General features: G+C 35.4%; 2 protein-coding genes and 1 pseudogene across 3 annotated transcripts; 2 read left to right on the plus strand and 1 right to left on the minus strand.

Moving 5' to 3' along the window:
* Nucleotides 1-364: 364 nt before the first annotated feature.
* LOC147865812 (uncharacterized) lies at nt 365-1,069 on the plus strand (annotated as a pseudogene).
* Nucleotides 1,070-3,196: 2,127 nt separating this feature from the next.
* Nucleotides 3,197-4,098, plus strand: LOC147865813 (uncharacterized). The gene has a single exon (XM_087317474.1). The coding sequence runs from the start codon at nt 3,268-3,270 to the stop codon at nt 4,066-4,068; it is 801 nt and encodes a 266-aa protein (XP_087173600.1). The 5' UTR covers nt 3,197-3,267; the 3' UTR covers nt 4,069-4,098.
* A 4,009-nt stretch (nt 4,099-8,107) lies between these two features.
* LOC147865814 (E3 ubiquitin-protein ligase COP1-like) lies at nt 8,108-17,643 on the minus strand. Of its 2 annotated transcripts, none has more exons than XM_087316176.1 (13): nt 16,852-17,641; nt 13,483-13,560; nt 13,219-13,374; nt 12,177-12,572; nt 11,106-11,275; nt 10,950-11,015; nt 10,740-10,818; nt 10,494-10,649; nt 10,308-10,406; nt 9,718-9,822; nt 9,173-9,352; nt 8,689-8,799; nt 8,108-8,549 (listed from the first exon to the last, which is right to left on the minus strand). In XM_087316176.1, exons 1-13 carry the CDS (start codon nt 17,143-17,145, stop codon nt 8,382-8,384), a joined length of 2,058 nt encoding a protein of 685 aa, XP_087172302.1. In that variant the 5' UTR covers nt 17,146-17,641; the 3' UTR covers nt 8,108-8,381. The 2 variants fall into 2 exon arrangements, 1 of the variants encoding a protein (XP_087172302.1); XR_015529443.1 differs by having other exon boundaries at nt 8,427-8,549; nt 9,173-9,342; nt 16,852-17,643.
* Nucleotides 17,644-17,660: the final 17 nt, after the last annotated feature.

Genomic DNA, 17,660 nt, shown 5'->3' on the forward strand with positions numbered 1-17,660 from the left:
GCTATGTATCATGTAAAGATACAAAAGGAAAATGCAAATGTGAAAGGCCCAATGGATGACAAAATTTCAAAAATCATGCATTTAAAAAATGAGAGGATAATCTTATGCATGAAGTTGGTTCATTTTTATGCTTGTAATGATATTCCATTAGAGAAATATGTAAAACAATGTCAGTTACAAAGAGAACTTGGTACTCCAAATGCCCCTGCCTCAAATGAATATGGTGATCATGCTAATGCTAAATCTGCAAGAGAATTCTTAATGGCTATTAAGAACCACACAAGAAAACTCTTGTATGATGAAATTCGTGGAAGTCCATTTTTCTCCATCTTGATTGATAAAAGCACCGATCAGACATTGGAAAAACACCTCATTATCTATGTCTTGTACTGAAGTGAAGGTGGCAAAGGGGAGCCACAATGTAAATTTGTGCGTCTTCTTTCGGTGGAAAATGGGAAAGCTGAAGGTATCTATAATACTATCAATGAATTCATTTTGGAGAGCAATTTAGATTTAAAAAACTAGTGGCTTTTGCAAGTGATGGGGCATCATCTATGGTAGGTAAGAACAATGGAGCAATTTCTAAGTTTCAATCCATGATGCCTAATATTTTGGGAGTGCATTGCATTGCACATCGTGAAGCACTTGCCATAAAAGATGCATATATAATTTCTCATGCACATGTGTTTAGCTTCCTTGATGCATTTGCAAATAAGGTATATACTCTTGGTTGGGAAAGTCAACTAATAGACACAAGGAGCTAAAAGAAATAATGAAACAACATGGTAAGGGTGATTTGAAGGTGCTTAAAATTCACTCCATAAGATGGTTATCTTGAGGCCAAGTAATGGAGAGACTAGTTACACTTATGCCTGCAATTTTAGAACAATGGGAAAAACATGAGAAAAAATGGTACGAGTATGCTACTATATTCCAAGTGCAATTTATGTTACGCCTATTGGCAGATATTCTTGTGGAATTAAATAAATTAAATGAGCAGTTCCAAAGGGAATTAATGGATGTAACTATGCTTGGTGTTCACTTGGATATCATCCATGAGAAACTTTGAAGACGATATGTATCTTGTGAAACATTTGGCATCGGGTGTATGTTTCTTGCAAACTTTCTACATAATGTGAAAGATGGCATACTCACATATATTGGATGCATAGTTCCTAATATTCGCGTACGTCCCATTTATTGGACGTACGTGAACGTTTGCAAACGTACGCGTATGATACGCGATATTCGTTTGCCAATTTTTATTTTTATTTTTGGTTTTTTTTTTATTTTTTTTGGGGTTTTTTTTGGGTTTTTTTTTGGGGGGGTTTTTTGGGGGGGTTTTTTCTGATGCGTTAACGTTGTGAGAGTCGAGAGTCGAGACTGAGGATCCGAGTGAGTCGTGACTCGTGAGTCTGAGTCTGAGTCTGATTTTCTGAGAGTCTGAGTCTGAGAGTTAGAACTTAGAAGCAGAGGCACACATAGAGAGATTTGTCTGTCTAATTTGAGGAGGAGATAGGAGAACTAATTGCTGCAGCTGGAGCCTGGAAACTAATTACGTACTACTCTCTCAGCAGCGCAGCAGCAGCCACAGGTATGTACTCCCACCTTCCCATTCGTCTGCACTTACTGAGCAATATGCTGTGCAATATGCTGTGCAATTTCTCCGAAATTGAGCAATATGTTGTGCAATTTCTTCTTCATTTTACACAATCTAAGTGCAATTTCTCCGAAATTGTGCAATATGCTTTGCAATTTCTCCGAAACTGAGCAATATGCTGTGCAATTTCTTCTTCATTTTACACAATCTAAGTGGAGTCGTGGACTGAGGTGAAAAACAAAAAAATGCAAAGATGTGTATATATTGTTTGATCAAGTTGTTTTAAATTTACAAGTGTGTATATATTCTCTTAAAATGTGCAAGATGGCTCACTAAATTTTACAAACCATGAGGGAATGAAGTTTCCATTGTCTCAAAGCTATCTTCATTGCTTTTAAAAAATCATGTCATCTTTATTTCAAAGAAAGATAAAATAATAAGGCATGCATACTTTGATGTGTACATCTTCCGCTTCGCCTTAAGCTTTGGCAAAAGATGTTTTTGTGTATGTACTATGGACAATTTGTTTGCAAATCTCCTTGGAAGGACATGTTTGCAATTATCATACCAAACAAATTTCACCTTGTTCAAATGTTTTAATATTTGCATTCTAAGGTGAGAGAATCATTCTAAACTTTGAGAAGGAAAAGCACTTCAAAAGGATTGTAGTTTTATTAAATCAATGTAATTGTAGTTTTCTAATGTTTTTTTTTTATATTCATATCAATGTGATTGTAGATTTATTAACTCACTTACTAAATTGTTGATTTATAAATCAATGTGATTGTAGTATGGGCAAACAAAAGAGCTTTTTATGGGACCACGTTATCGTCGTGAAGAGAAACGATAAAGGAATGCATATAAATGAATGCAAACATTGCAAGCACGTGTTTGCTGGTGGTCCACACCGAATCAAAGCCCATCTTTTGGGGCTAAAAGGACAAGGTGTGGATAAATGCCGCAAAGTCACTGGAGCAATAAAAGATGAGATAAAGAAATTGATATTGGATGTGGATGCTCATGAAAGTACTAATGCTAATGAAAATTCTATTGCAGAAAGTGAGAATAATGTCGATGTAAGTACATCTAATGCCAATGTTGTGCCACCTACTTGTGCATCTGTAGTTGACATGTCATCTTCATCATGTAAGAAGAGGAAAATTGAGAATACTAGTGGATCCTTACAAATCTCTTGGCAAAAAAGTTTGAATAAGAATGCCGATGAATCAGTGAGAAGATTCTTTTTTGTAGAGGATATTCCACATCTTAAGGTTGATAGTTCCTTTTTTCATGATATGGTTCAAGCAATTGCAAAGGTTGGTCCGTCATATAAGCCACCAAGTTCTTTCCAATTGGGAAAGAGGCACTTAGATGAAGAAGTAAAAGTTGTTGAAGATAAACTTTCATGCATCAAAGAGAAATGGAAAATATATGGATGCACTATAGTGAGTGATGGTTGGTCAGATACTAGAAGTAGACCAATAATTAATGTTCTAGCTTCATCAATGTTTGGTTCAGTGTTTTTGAGGTCGGTGGATACAAGTGGAGAATGTAAAACGGGGGAGTATATCTTTAATATTCTAAGCCAATGGAAGGGATCTAAAACTCAACATGCAGAAGAAGTAGTTTCGATAATATTGAATGCTTCCTTTTGGTCAAATGTAAAGATGATAGTGGAAATATGCTCACCAATTTTAAAAGTGTTGCGATTGGCGGATAGAGAAGGTGCAACAATGGGGTTGATATATGAATGTACACGAAGAATGATAGAAGAAATAAATAAAATGCAAGGAATCAATAACATGTTGCTTGATGAAATTAGGGGATTATGCATGGATAGATGCAAAATGTTACATTCACCATTACATGCAATTGGATACCTCTTACATCCAATTTGGTGGGAAAATTCTCAAGTTTTTGATAATGTGGTGAATGCTAGTTGGATAGACACCATTATGCGATATGCAAATGGTGACATTAAGATGCAAGGTAATTTATTAGATGAGTGTCATGCTTATAAAACTAAAGAGAAGGGTATTTTTCAACTTCCACCTTCAAATGATCCTACTAGAATGAAAGATGGTGTTAAGTGGTGGGAATTATTTGGAGGAGAAACCCCAAATTTAAGTAAACTTGCAATACGAGTGCTTTCTCAAGGTACTTATGCATCTCCATGTGAGAGAAATTGGAGTACCTTTTCATTGATACACACTAAGAGGAGAAATAGGTTGAGTCATGATCATATAGAGAAGCTAGTATACTTGCATACAAACCATCGTCTATTAAAGAAAGTCAAAGAAAGAGATTCATGCCGTATAGAAGTGACTTTGGATATGATTAATAAAGAAGAAGATGATGATAGGCTTTTGGTATTGCAAAGTCAACATGCAACTATGGTTAATGAGGATTTTGACGAAGATGATGATGATGGGCAAGATGTTAACTTTGACAATGCACCTCAAGAGTAGAGAGGCGTGGATTAACAATTAGTACTATAAATTTAGAGGTTAGAGCTACTTTCTAGGTTAATGTTCATGTTTGAAGTTTTGAACTTTGGATAAATTTTGGTTCATGTTTAGAACTTTGGATGCTATTTTGTTAGTTTTCAATGAATTTAAGGTCTTGATTTTTGTCTATAAAAATCTTGATTATTTTCTATTTTTCATATTTTTTTAAAAAAATTTAGAGTAATAAAAATAAATATAAATATAAATATAGACGAATGGATTCCAATCATACTTGGAACCATTTCACGTATGAGTATGATACGAATATTCACGTATGAGTATGACACGTTTGAGACGTATGGCTAGAACTATGATTGGATGTGATAATGTTACTCATTCACATCCATTGAAGTTTATACCAATTCCAAACCCAGAGGAGGTAACAAAACGATCAAGAAGACTAGTGAGTGGTCTTGATAGTGAGAATGAAGATAGTGATTTCAACTTGAATATGTTTCATGGTAATGTGGAAAATGGTAGTTTGGATGAATGCATTAGCATTGGAAAGGACTTTGTCCAACATGTTATTGATGCCTTAAACAATCGTTTCCCGGATGTTACATTTTCAATGTTGTAAAGTTGTTTAATCCATCTTCATATCCCATTGAGGAAAATGAAAGAAAGAAAAAGACAACGAAATGCACAAACTTATTGGGAAGTTTAATATTGATAGGCAAATTGTTGACATGAAAAGATGCTTCAATGAACGAGAAGATTTTGTTGGTATGCTTGTTAGAATTGCTAAAGGAAGAGGAATGCATGATGCATGGGATATTTGTTGCAAAGCACAATCTTGGTGGCAATTATTTCCGGGTATTATGCAATTGGGGCAACTATGTATGACTATTCCTATTAGTACAGCAGCATGTGAACGAGGTTTTTCACGTCAAAATACCATAAAAAATGATATTAGAAACGGTTTATCTTTGGAAACTTTAGATGCTTTGATCTTTATATCCTTGAATGCTCAAGATACATCAAACATTTGTTGGAGGGATATATTTAACCTTTGGTATGAAGAAAAAGAGAGAAGGATATTATCATTGAAGTAGACACATATTTTACAATGCTTAATATGAGGAGTCACGGTATGATAAACATTTTTTGTGTTTTTTGGGTTTTAAGAAATATATGATGATTTAAATATTCAATTTGTATGATTTCATTATCTTTGTGAGGTAGTTATGTTTATTTGTGTATCTTTGTATACTTTCTATAGTTCAAGCATAATATGCTTTTCATTATTAAAACTTGTATGTCAAATGACATTTTAGTTTTGGCACTCTCGTGTCATATGACATACATCTTTAAAAAGTGCCCGTCAAAAAACTTAAAGACCAACCCGTCAAATTCAGGCCCTGCTTATGAATCAAACATCAAGGTTTTCCTCTATGCAAGGCCTTGGCAAGAAAGGAAATGGTTTCATGTAATTACAGGTCATTTTTGGGCCAATCGATGGTGGATTGTATTGCTTACATCATAGTATGAACCATAGTACGTAAAATTCGTGTTCGTCTGCCATATCATTCGTTTTCATACGTTGGAAAACGAACACGAATGATATGCAAATATTCGTGTGTGTTTTTTTTTCATTTTTTTCGTTTTTTTTTTCATTTTTTTTCATTTTTTTTTCAATTTTTTTCAATTTTTCCCTCTTTTCTCCCTTTTCCTCTGCACTAACGTTACGCTCTCTTCTCCTCTACAACCTAGCCTCAAACGATTTGCGATTCTGCAGAGTGCATTCAACCTTCAGGTATATTTAGTGTAGAAATATGGTTTTAATTTCAGTGATGAAATTTCTGTGCTGAAAAATCAGAAATTTCTGTGCTAAAAAATCAGAAATTTCTGTGCTAAAAAATCAGAAATTTCTGTGATGAAATTTCATCAACGAAATTTCAATCAAATTTTCTGAAGTATGGTATGAATGATAAATACCATACTTTTGGATAAATGGTTTACTATAAGGTAAACATTTTTTCACGGAAAAAAATTTTTAAAAATTGCAAAAAAAAAACATATTACCTTCTTAATAACAATATGCTTTTTTTCGTAAATTCTAATAACAACTACCCAAAATGCCTAGTCTCCAAAAAAATCCTCAATGAGGTGTTACATCAAAACGAGCATTCCTAATCTTCATTCAAGGTGATATCATCATCTTCAAAAATTTCAGACATTACATCACAGAAATTTCAGTGATGAAATTTTAAAATTTTCATCAAGAAATTTCTGAAATTATTGAAATTTCAAAAATTTCAGTGATGAAATTTCATCACAGAAATTTCAATGATGAAATTTCATCACGAAATTTCTGAAAGATGAAATTTCATCACAGAAATTTTAGAAATTTCATCACAAAATTTCAGAAATTTCAGTGATGATTGAAATTTCTGAAATTTCAATCATCACTGAAATTTCTGATTTTTTAGCACAGAAATTTCTGATTTTTCAGCACAGAAATTTCATCACTGAAATTAAAACCATATTTCTACACTGAATATACCTGAAGGTTGAATGCACTCTGCAGAATCGCAAATCGTTTGAGGCTAGGTTGTAGAGGAGAAGAGAGCGTAACGTTAGTGCAGAGGAAAAGGGAGAAAAGAGGGAAAAATTGGAAAAAATTGAAAAAAAATTGAAAAAAAATGAAAAAAAATGAAAAAAAAATGAAAAAAATGAAAAAAAAAAAACACACGAATATTTGCATATCATTCGTGTTCGTTTTCCAACGTATGAAAACGAATGATATGGCAGACGAACACGAATTTTACGTACTATGGCTTACATTGCTCAAATATGTTCTTCAATTCAAGTTTGTAAATTTAATAAGTTTAGGAGCATTCCTTGTTTGAAGTGGGAAAGATACATTTAAGGACAACAACTTATCCAAAGTTGGAGCTCCAAAGGCCCCTTTACAATGAGAACTCTTGCCCTTTCATATCAGTTGGAAACATTGAAGGCCCCCTATCACATTATAGGTCAATTGGCACTATCTTTTGCCACCTAAATATAGGCCTTAAGCTTGTTCCTCGTATGCCCAAGGTAATTCCTACACACATGCACACTTCTTGTATGTGCAATATGTCATATCGTATGCATTAAAGCTCATAGGGTTACTATAATAAAATATTTTTTTCATCACATGACATTATTTTCCTTAGTATTGTTGTTCGTAAACTCTTATTTTTATGTAGTTAATTGGATGGTTGATCTTTCCCAATGGAGGTACCAAGAGAGATTTTAGTTATTGTCAATAATTCTAACTTGTTGCTAATTTTTCTACCTACCTAATTTTATCTCTCCATGGTTTCTAAAGGTTCATTCATCACTAATTTTCCAAATAAGAGGAAGGTGTAGCAATATTCATTACATCTAATGTCTTGTTTGAGTTAATTATCACAACGGCAAAGCCTCATTAGATATTGTCATGCTTTCACCACACTAATGGAAATTTGTAAGTTGAGTAAGATCCACTTGTGCATTTGTGAAGCTGTTAGTAAACCAAATCCATTGCATTAAAAAATCAGGGCCATTGTAGATGATCATGCATGCATGCATGGTTGACCTTTAAATTATGGTTCTTTCCAAAAGAAAACACTATGGTGATCTATACAATTTTTTAGAATTTGTTAAATCAGTACTTGTGCAACATCGTGGAAATTTTGTTAGCTCTAATACAGATTAAATGTGCTTTCATTTCAAACTTTCTGCAGAATTATTTTTTCTAGAGCATGTTAATGTAGCTTTATGTCAATCATAGTTCCCTGAAAGCCTTTTTCATCATCCAAATTAATGTTGCATTCTTGATGGTATTTTGGGTACACTTCTGGAGTACTTTATATTCCTTAAACGTGTTGTATCAAATACAAAGAAAAACCTAGAAGAGGGATATACCAGCATTCCAATAACATCTTGGCCATCATGTTTACACCTTTACAAAATTTCATGCCATGTTCCAACAAAGTGTTCAATAGACCAATACTCCACTTGCCTACTCACGTAGTGACTCAAATGGCAATAAAGCCAGGTATATATATTACAATTGAAACACGTAACAATGATGGATACGGCCTCATTCGGCACACGTTTACAATTGAAAACAAGGAAACCAATAATGTGACTCTCTTACTCACTCTTTCCTGTACCTTCACAAATCTGAGAGGCATTTTGCAAAGAGTGCCTTCAAAATCTGTTTCTATACATCAATGTATTCAACAATGTAGACATCTTCACAAAGCACAAAAATTGGAGGCTTTACAATTGAACTCTGGGGAAGATCATGGGGCAAGAACAAGGACCTTTATGGTACCTTGACTATTCGCCGCAAGCATGGTCGGACTCTCGCTCTTCCAACAAACTGCACTTATGAAATGAGGGGTGTCATCATCACTGTCGTCGAGATCAGAAGATCGAAACCTATGCCTTACTGCTGGGTTTGAAATCTCCTGTAATGCAACATAATATATTGCGTTAAATCCAAAAGCAAGAGATGATATAGTGTATCTAAAATACATGTGCTTCCCAAATAAGGCCCTATCCACTAGGACAACTTACTGAGCCTTGTGATTAAATATATATTTTCACCTTGTGATACACACAAACTTCATTTGTTTCACTGCCACATGCGATATAATCACCATTCACAGACAGCCCGACGAAGTTCTTTTCATTTGTGTGACCTTTCAATGTCCGTACCTATAAAGGAAATCACAAGCAAAAACTAGTTAATAATTATAATATACAACATACAGAATCTTGAGTGTTCTGCCAAGAATACATGCAGATGTATTATTCTTTCAAACGAGAAAATTTGGTTAAAAGAAATTAGGGAAAACAAGAAAGCCCTAACTTTTTGGATATTTATTAGAAGACCCGAAAAGGTAAGAAAAACTACCAGAATACACTCTGTAAGTAGTAAACTCTGGCAGAGGGGTATTCAGGCAATTCTTTTAAACACATTAAGGGTATTTTGGTGAATATCATACAAGGTTGATCGGTCTTTTTGGAGATCCCTCTCCAACCAACTATATTTATTCATGTTGCCAAGTGTTGAAAGGAGAGTACATACATGTGTATTCTCTCTGACGTCCCAGAGGCGAAGAGTGCTATCAGTAGAGGCAGAAGCGAGTTCGGTAGGCGAGATGAACTTAACATAAGAGACTGCCTTCCGGTGCCCACTAAAAACATGTAATGGTGCACGGGTACTTCGGAGATCATAGTAATGAACATGATGATCAGCTGAGCCAACCTAAAAATAATTCTCATAAGAATCTTTCACTAATCACAATATTTAATCCTATAAGAAACTCCGAAAGTTTTGGTTTACTTCCTTAAATACCCTATCATTTTTTATTATTTCCCAGTGCCTTTGGGCAACCTTGGAAAGAGCAATTATTTGTTATTTATGTATATTCAATTCATCTCCTCTTTCTGAATCTGTGCTATTGAGGTAATTATATATCGTCTCCCATTTTCTCTTTTCCAGGGGCCCACAAAAGGCATTCAGGGGAATAATGAAAAACGTCAGGGGTTCTGATAATAAAATTCCCTTTCGAAAAAGGAAAAAAAGCTCAATAAGTTTGTTACTACTGGTTATGTAGGCATGTAGCATACCGCCAAATAATTGCTTGATCCAGGGTTATACTTAACACAGCATATATTGGCCTTCATATCAATATCAAGTACACTTGACTCTTGCTTTGTACACCATATCTTCACCTGCATTACAAAGCCAAAAAAGGAGAGATGAAATACAAGCATACTTCCTTTCTAGAATATGTTTCTTATGTTTAACTCAAGATAACATTTTGCACACAACGCAGAGCACAATAATATAAACTTGGAAGGAGGCTGGCTTGCTGTATGAAACAAGATACAACTCCTTATAATTATTTCTCTAAGAATTGAACAGCCAAGGACTATATTTTGAAACTCATGGCCATGGCTTCTTTGATCATATCAAGGATTGTAGCTTTCTATGTAATTAAAGTATTATAAACTATACATTTAAGTAGTGCTAAAACCAGGTAAAAATGTTGAATTTCAAATACAAAAATGTTCCCTCTATCACCCATACATAAAAACCATGTACTAACGCTAGCACATGCACATACATTACATTTATAAACTACAAAATTGTGCATGTATGTATATATCTTCCTCAGAAGAATCTAAGCATATATAAGAGGGGACATTATATATACCTTGCAGTCATCGCTGCCTGATACAAGCATTGATGGATCTGTACGTGAAAAATCTACACTCCATGCACGTTTCTCATGCTCCTCATATTCCATGATGCTCTAAATTATTCTCAAATAAAACTTCAAGATAAATAAGACGATGGAAAAATATCACAAATTTCTTCATGGGTTTCGGGGATCACACACCTGTCGTGTATTTACATCCCACACAGTCACAATGCCCTCATAATCACTACTTGCTATTTGATTCTTGAGATGCTTATTCCAGCTGAGACAGCTCAGCTTCGATCTCGTTGACATCTCGACAACTGGATAATGTACATCAGCGGGTACATTCACCACCTTCTCAAAAAACGTTAAACATGGTTTCTTTCAGTGTCAAAATTCATCATTTGTATTGAAATCACAATACTTTTTTGTCTACTTACATACCGTAGAAAACTCAAAGATTTTTATTCGTCTTGATACACCAGCCGTTGCAAACAGCTCATCATCTCGGTCAAATTCAATGCTGTAATCGAAAAATTATGATCATATTAATCCAAAATTTTCATGCATTGTGTAGTATGTATACAATAAATGCTTGTTTCTTAACACAAAGTACCAGTAATTCTTCATTAGAAAAACAATTTATAACCTTACCTAGAAACAATGTTGGAAGAAGGAAATAGATCACCTTGCCGAACTTCAGCTATCACACGTAGGCGACTGTAATTATAGCATAGATTTTAGCCATTAAAATAAGGGTGTCTTTGCATATAGCATAAAACACAAGAAGCAAAAAACAATGAGGAAAACCTGTATCGTGTGAACGCATTTAGAATGCTTTGAAAGTCTTCAAGGCCTGCACTTCCAATACCTTTATTACTGATTTCTTTCTCTTTCTTGGAATTCAAATCTAGCTGCTTTTGTTTTTGAGATGTCATCCGCCGCCTTTTTAGCAAGTAGCATTCTTGTAGATCTTCAAACTGGCAGAAAATAGCATAGGAACCTCAGGCACTAACAAATGGATTCATTTGATACATATAATGATGATTAGTATCGAGTGAGCTAACTTGATAACAATGCTTAAAGAGAATGCGGAGTTAATAATCTCGCACATACACAGAAAAGTATGTTTATGATTTTTATTCAGCCTTACTAATCCATGCAACAAAACATAACGTCATCCTGATGTTAGTGGTATGATTTTCAAGTGTTTCTAGAGATATAAAGAACATGTCTTGACTTTAATCTCAAGTTAGGTGAGAAGATGGATCATTGATGGAATTGTATATGTCTATTCCACATAAGATCTGCAGAGACATAGAAGAGGAATGAAGTCATGACTTACAAACATGGAATGCATACACCACCTAAATTGCGGCGGCAAATATTGTGCATTACAATCTTCATTCTGTGCACCTATTAAATTGCAATGGTAAAGATTGTGCTTTGCAATCTTCATTCTGTGGGTTCAAGTCTCAGGAAATAGATCTGATGTTGCATTAATTATCCAAAATTCTTCAGATCCTTTTTTGTTTCAAATTTGAACTCCGAATCAAGACATTGTCGATAATAATGTAGCATTAATCCCACACTAATGACTCTGGTGTTAGTCTGATTTGTGGGCCCTTAAACCCTTCGCTTTCCATCCTAAACCTTTCAAGGAAGGATAGCAGTGACTCATTTTTAGTGGAGATCATGCACTCTACCAGGTTACTCCTTGAAACAAGGCTTTTCAAATTTACTTTCATCAACCTAAGAGTTGAAAAGGATAGCATTATGTGATAATTAAGGGAATGCTAACGAGAAGACAAATGGTGTGAGAAAACACTGAGCACATAAAAACATAGAAACAAGTTCGAAATTCAGTATTGATAAACACACCTGAGCTAAAACTCTTTTCTTTTTTGTGATTACAGTGTTAGGGGATGCACGAAGGCCTTGAGAATTGGAATTGGAATTGGAATTGGAATCTACTGGTCCACCAGCAAAGAGCAAATTCCTCTTCTGGCTAGTCATTGATGACATGGTTTCTCGGCATTCATCTTTCCTGGCGGTAGTTGAATGATTAGCCATCCCTGCTTCATTTTTTGCTAGAATTACTCCATTGGCCGTCGCTGCATAAGGAGCTGCCATAGCTGCATGACCCAAACTATGATTCGATGCATGTAACATCATGCTTAGCTTTACAGAGTATCTTTCTCTAGCTCTTACAAGCTCGTGCCTTTGTTTGTCAACGGATATAACATCTTCTTTTATTAACTGTAGATCAGCTTGCAACTGGAAAGAAAACAAGAATCTCTATTATTGCTGATACAAGATCATAAAACTGCATTTTTATATTTTATCAAGCCTCATTAACTATGAAATCCATCCTTTCAAACAATCTAACCTCATGTAACAATGAACTGTACCTTTACAATCACCCTAACCTCAAGCAATCACCCTAACCTCAAGTAACAATGAAATGCATATTTATGTTGATCATTTCCGTACACTTCAGTGTTGGTCAAAAATGAAAGGGAAGGGACAAAACAATAGAAAGGCTGGTAGCATAATATGAAAAGGTCAATGGGTGCTGTAAAAGTTATAAAATACATATTTATAAGTCTTTTAAACTTTTTCTAGGCATTAATATACTTGATCTAGAGCTTAAATTTGTCTTAATATCCTAAACTCTTAATCTTACCTTGAGATCAAAACCTTTTGAGTCTCAATCTTAAGTGTCTTATCTTAAGTCTTAATCCCCATAATTTACAGTCAACCTAACCTCATTTAACAATGAAATGCATCTTACAATTAATCTAACCTCATTTAATAATAGAATACATCATTAAAGTCAACCACACCTCATTTAACCCTTGAAATGCACCTTTACAATCAATCTGGCCTCATTCAACAAATGCAACTTTACAACCAATCTAACCTCCTTTAATTCCTCATGTTTTTGTTGCTGCAGTCTTTGCAAAAAGTCGAGAAGGATTTCCATGTTTGTCTCCGCCTCTTCTTGCTCGGCTTTTCTTTTCTTCTCACCTAGAAGAGAAAGCAGTGAGTCCAACTCCTTCACAGATACTTCAGCTCCCTGTGAATAATGCAAAATTTCATTAGTGCAGATTATAGAAATTTGTCGCCTTGTACACATCATCATCTTTTTACCCAATAAAGAAGATGGGGTGTATCAAATCCAAACCTCTTGAAGATAATGCTTGAAATGCTCCAACGGTGATGCATTGCTCACGAGTTGGCATGCTGAAGCCTTTTTTAGAAGCTGCGCATCAAAGGAAGAGAGCAATACAAAGCATTATTCAGGCATTACTTTTTTATTTAGAATGTTTGTTTATTTAATCTACTATATCTTACAAAATCTACTGTAAATACAAATCAAGTTCACAAAACTACTGCTTTTGATACAAATCATCCACTACAGATCTAATGAAAAATCATGTCGAGCTTAAAACGTGTGCCAAGCTTTGTAAAAACTCAAAAATGCATTATTTCTAAATTCTTCTTAATCAGAACACATTTACACCTAAAACACTAGGCCACAAAATTATACATATGATATGGATGCCTCATTTACTTTACAACATAATGCATTGATTACTGAGGGGTTAAACCAGTAGTAATTATACTCTTTGTTGTCACATGCATTTACTTGGCGTACTGCACCCAAGAATGTCCAGCTCATGCATTGGGTTTGGTTGAGTACCATTCATACAGAGGTATAGACAGTGTAGAAATCCAGAATGGTAATAAATGAAGAAAAGGGTGCGTAACCCTTCATATATTAACAAACCCTAAGACTAAGTCCAAACCACAGCCATTCATTTTGTGGCCCTCCAATAGATATTGGCCCAACTCTCACCCTAATTCGCTCCAAATAATGCAATCGTGCATATTCTTATTAAACAAATCAATGTGCATTTATAAAGCCCAGAGATTTAATTGTACATTTGCTAAAAACGCAAATTCATGAATTAATTCACCCCAAATAATGTGGCTATGCAAAGGATCATAACAAAAAATTAATGACTAAATCACCCCGAACAACATAGCTAAACATATGCTCATAGTTATAATTAATGGTCATCGCTATGGTTATATTATCGATACAAACAAGCATCAGCTAACCCCTTGAATATATTCAATGGAATGGGTGACTATGGAGTTAATGTAGTTGATGACAGCTATGCATGTATATAAGACAACCTTTATGCTGGGCAAACTAAGGTTTTCATAACAATTCAAGCCCATAACTATATATGTATCAGCTATCAGCTTTCTAAGGGGCAAACGAGATGCGCTCTGCCATATCTTATTTGTTTCTTTCATTTTATCTGTGATGTGCAGGTCCAATTGGTGCAGATTAACAAGGTATCAGTGCTGTAGAGGTCTTACTCGCATCTAGCACAATAACAGATAGAAGAAGAATTCAGTGGATGCAGCAACAATTACGTAATGGATGTTTTGTGCTTGACCATGTGAAGTAGATGGCATCTACAAGTGGAATCGGACCACCTAGTAGACCTCTAGTGTTTTTGGAGGGCAAGCTCCAAAAAATAAACTTCACATTGGAAGTTCAAGATGAAACTCTTGGATTCCTACAGGCTTCTGGATACTCTGCTCATATTCGACACGGATCAAGTCTAAACGTTGGATCCATATAAGTGTTGATCCTATCAACAGAAAACAATTTACAACCATGGAGAAGGCTGCACAGATTCCATGTATACAATCGATAGGTGAATATGACATGCAGAATAAGACCAGATTCACGACCTAGAAATCACCTAGCCGTGGAGCAAATGGTGGGAGGAGAGGAGGTACTTGGGGTAGGATTGAGTTTGGTTAAGAATAGGCATGAAGGTACCAACCCAAATTTTGGTGGCCTATGCACAGAACTGCCACTCAAGTACAGAATCCCTACATTTCCTGACAGGAAATTTAGACATTACTTCAAGAAGAAGCCTTGTTGATAGAGATTTGGAATCAGCCAAATACAGATTCCACATTCTCTGTCAAGTGGATTAAGGGACATATGGCCAGATATTGCAAAATCAAAGGCCACAAATCTGCCACTTCTAGTCTGGGGACAATTATGAAGGCTTTCCTGCCTTCAACCGAAGGAGTGGAGCAGTGGAAAACAAAGAACACAGATAATGTCAAATCCAAAAGGCTTCACAGGGTAATGATCAAGTGTAATCATGACAAGATTCTTGATTCCTAGATAGAAGGAAGAGCTTGTACATCACAAATCGAAGAAGTCGGTTCCAGAACTTAGGGAACACTGACAGTGTGTTCATAACAATGAGAGACAACCCGAACAGCTTTGCAGAGAGAAACAGATCATTGTTTATTGGCTCAAATGGGGGTAGGAGGGGGACAAAGTGTTTAGCAGATGTGTTGCTGGTTCCTCAGATCCATTGGAATCTACTATTTGTCACTGTGTTGGCAGATGCTTATTGTGAACCAAACTTCCATGAATTGGATGTGAAAATCCAAAACAGTACAGAACAAGTAGTTTGGATCTACAAAGAGAAAGATTAATATGTCTGAGCTGACTGCATTAGTGCAGGAGGAGTGCAAGTGCATAATGGGTGAAATTACTGAGGACTTGAACAAGAGAGGATGAGTTTATTTGAGTCTTCTAGGCATAGTGTTTGAGGATGTCGATGTTCTTCAGAGATGAACATCAAAGTATTTAGGCATTCCTGACTTCATGGGTGTGCAAATGCAAACATGTGTAGGTATTTCAGTGTTTGTAAGTTCTGGTGGCATTTCTAGTATCAGAGTTTCTCAATATTTCACCAGACTTACATGATGGGCGAGCAAACATCAGATGTCTTTTTGGCATTAAGCTTAGAACAGAAGAAATGTGTTAGGAGTCATCCAACTTCTTCCTGATTGTTTACAATCATAATATGAAGACATGGGTATATTATCTTAAGAAGAGGGCCATGGCTTTTGGGAAAAGTTTAACTATGGTAGTGGATGCTGGAGAAGGTGGAACATCTTCAGACAGATCGAGGGGTGATTTCTTACCGAATGAATTTGATCAAAATATTCACAGGAAGTTCACAGATTTATGCACCATAGAACAGAACGGGGTAATGGAACAGAGGATTAGTGATGCTAAAACGCTCTGCAATAAATTCTATGTTTATTACATTTTTCATTTATAGTCATACTTTGGATTGTAACCACAGTCAAGTCCTCTGTAAAACATTACATGTTTCTTCCATCACATTTATACTATAAGCATATGCTCATCACATAAATTAATACCATTGTTCATCTCAAATAATATGAGTGCACATAGATTAACACAGATTAATGTCTTATTCACTCCAAACAATATATTTACAAATAGCTCACACACCAAGGAATCAATGGCTTTCAAGACATATTTACACTCACAATACTTAATTCGCCCTAAATAACAAAAGTTATGATCAGATTATAAAAATTTCTTCTTATATCAAGCTCTCTAATATAGCAACTCTCCAAATATAGGAGAAACAAAAGGAAAGAAAAAAGAGAGAAAGAAAGAACACATTACCTTGGTAAGAAGAAAATTTGGAAAGACTTGAGTAGATGTTAAGTACATCCCACAGCAAGGGCAGTTTTTTCTGTTGTTGAGGTGGGTAGTGATACACATGTAGCAGAAGCTATGGCCACATGAAGTAGAAAAAGCATCTTTCATAGTCTGAAAGCAAATTGGACATAGTATATCTTTATCGAGCTCCCTCTTATTGTTAGCCTCTGTATTCTCTGATTTCACTACTTCTGCTTTCACACCTGACACAGACGGAACATGGACACCCACTGAACCTTCTTCACCAGGTGGGTCCATGGTGGAAAGAGAACAAACACCGAGAAACAAAACACCAACCCTAATCAAGTCCTAAAACTAATTGGTGGGTTTTACTTGGGAGCTCAGACCTTTGAATTGAATCAAGAAAACAACGGAAATCCTGATGTTAACCGTACTCGAGAATTGCGTGACAACTCTGATCTTTGCATTGAAACAACGAAATAGATCAAGCCCCAACCCTAATTGGGCATTATTCGAAAATTCTGATCTTTGAATTATACAACGGAAACCCTAACCCTATCTAGAGAAACCAAGCAAACCGTGCGCACAGCCCTATTGCAAAACGCAAAATCCCAATTGGGCGATTAATGTGCTAACAGAAAAAAAAGGTCAAATAATTTAGCCCAAATCCGTCGGATGATTGCTCTTCGTATTAACTCAATAAAAGCAGACCAAACCCTTAGCCTAAAAATGCTTGATGGCACGGGACCTCTGCTTCTCTGCATTCATAAAACATCATCATCCTGAAGAAGAGGGTGAGGACAACCCAACCC

Source organism: Azolla caroliniana, unplaced genomic scaffold (assembly GCF_043228905.1).
Source record: "Azolla caroliniana isolate FFs.n. ecotype wild unplaced genomic scaffold, voAzoCaro1.0.p SCAF_3, whole genome shotgun sequence".
NCBI lineage: Eukaryota > Viridiplantae > Streptophyta > Polypodiopsida > Salviniales > Salviniaceae > Azolla > Azolla caroliniana.

What these genes read in the sequence shown, in the direction of transcription:
- LOC147865813 (XM_087317474.1), top strand. Translation starts at nt 3,268, where the DNA reads ATGATAGTGGAAATATGCTCACCAATTTTAAAAGTGTTGCGATTGGCG.
- LOC147865814 (XM_087316176.1), bottom strand. Translation starts at nt 17,145, where the DNA reads ATGGACCCACCTGGTGAAGAAGGTTCAGTGGGTGTCCATGTTCCGTCT. An exon ending in GATCAAGCAATTATTTGGCG is followed by an intron (nt 9,353 to 9,717) that starts GTATGCTACATG and finishes AATTATTTTTAG; the next exon opens with GTTGGCTCAGCTGATCATCA. An exon ending in ACGTCAGAGAGAATACACAT is followed by an intron (nt 8,800 to 9,172) that starts GTATGTACTCTC and finishes TTTCCTTTATAG; the next exon opens with GTACGGACATTGAAAGGTCA.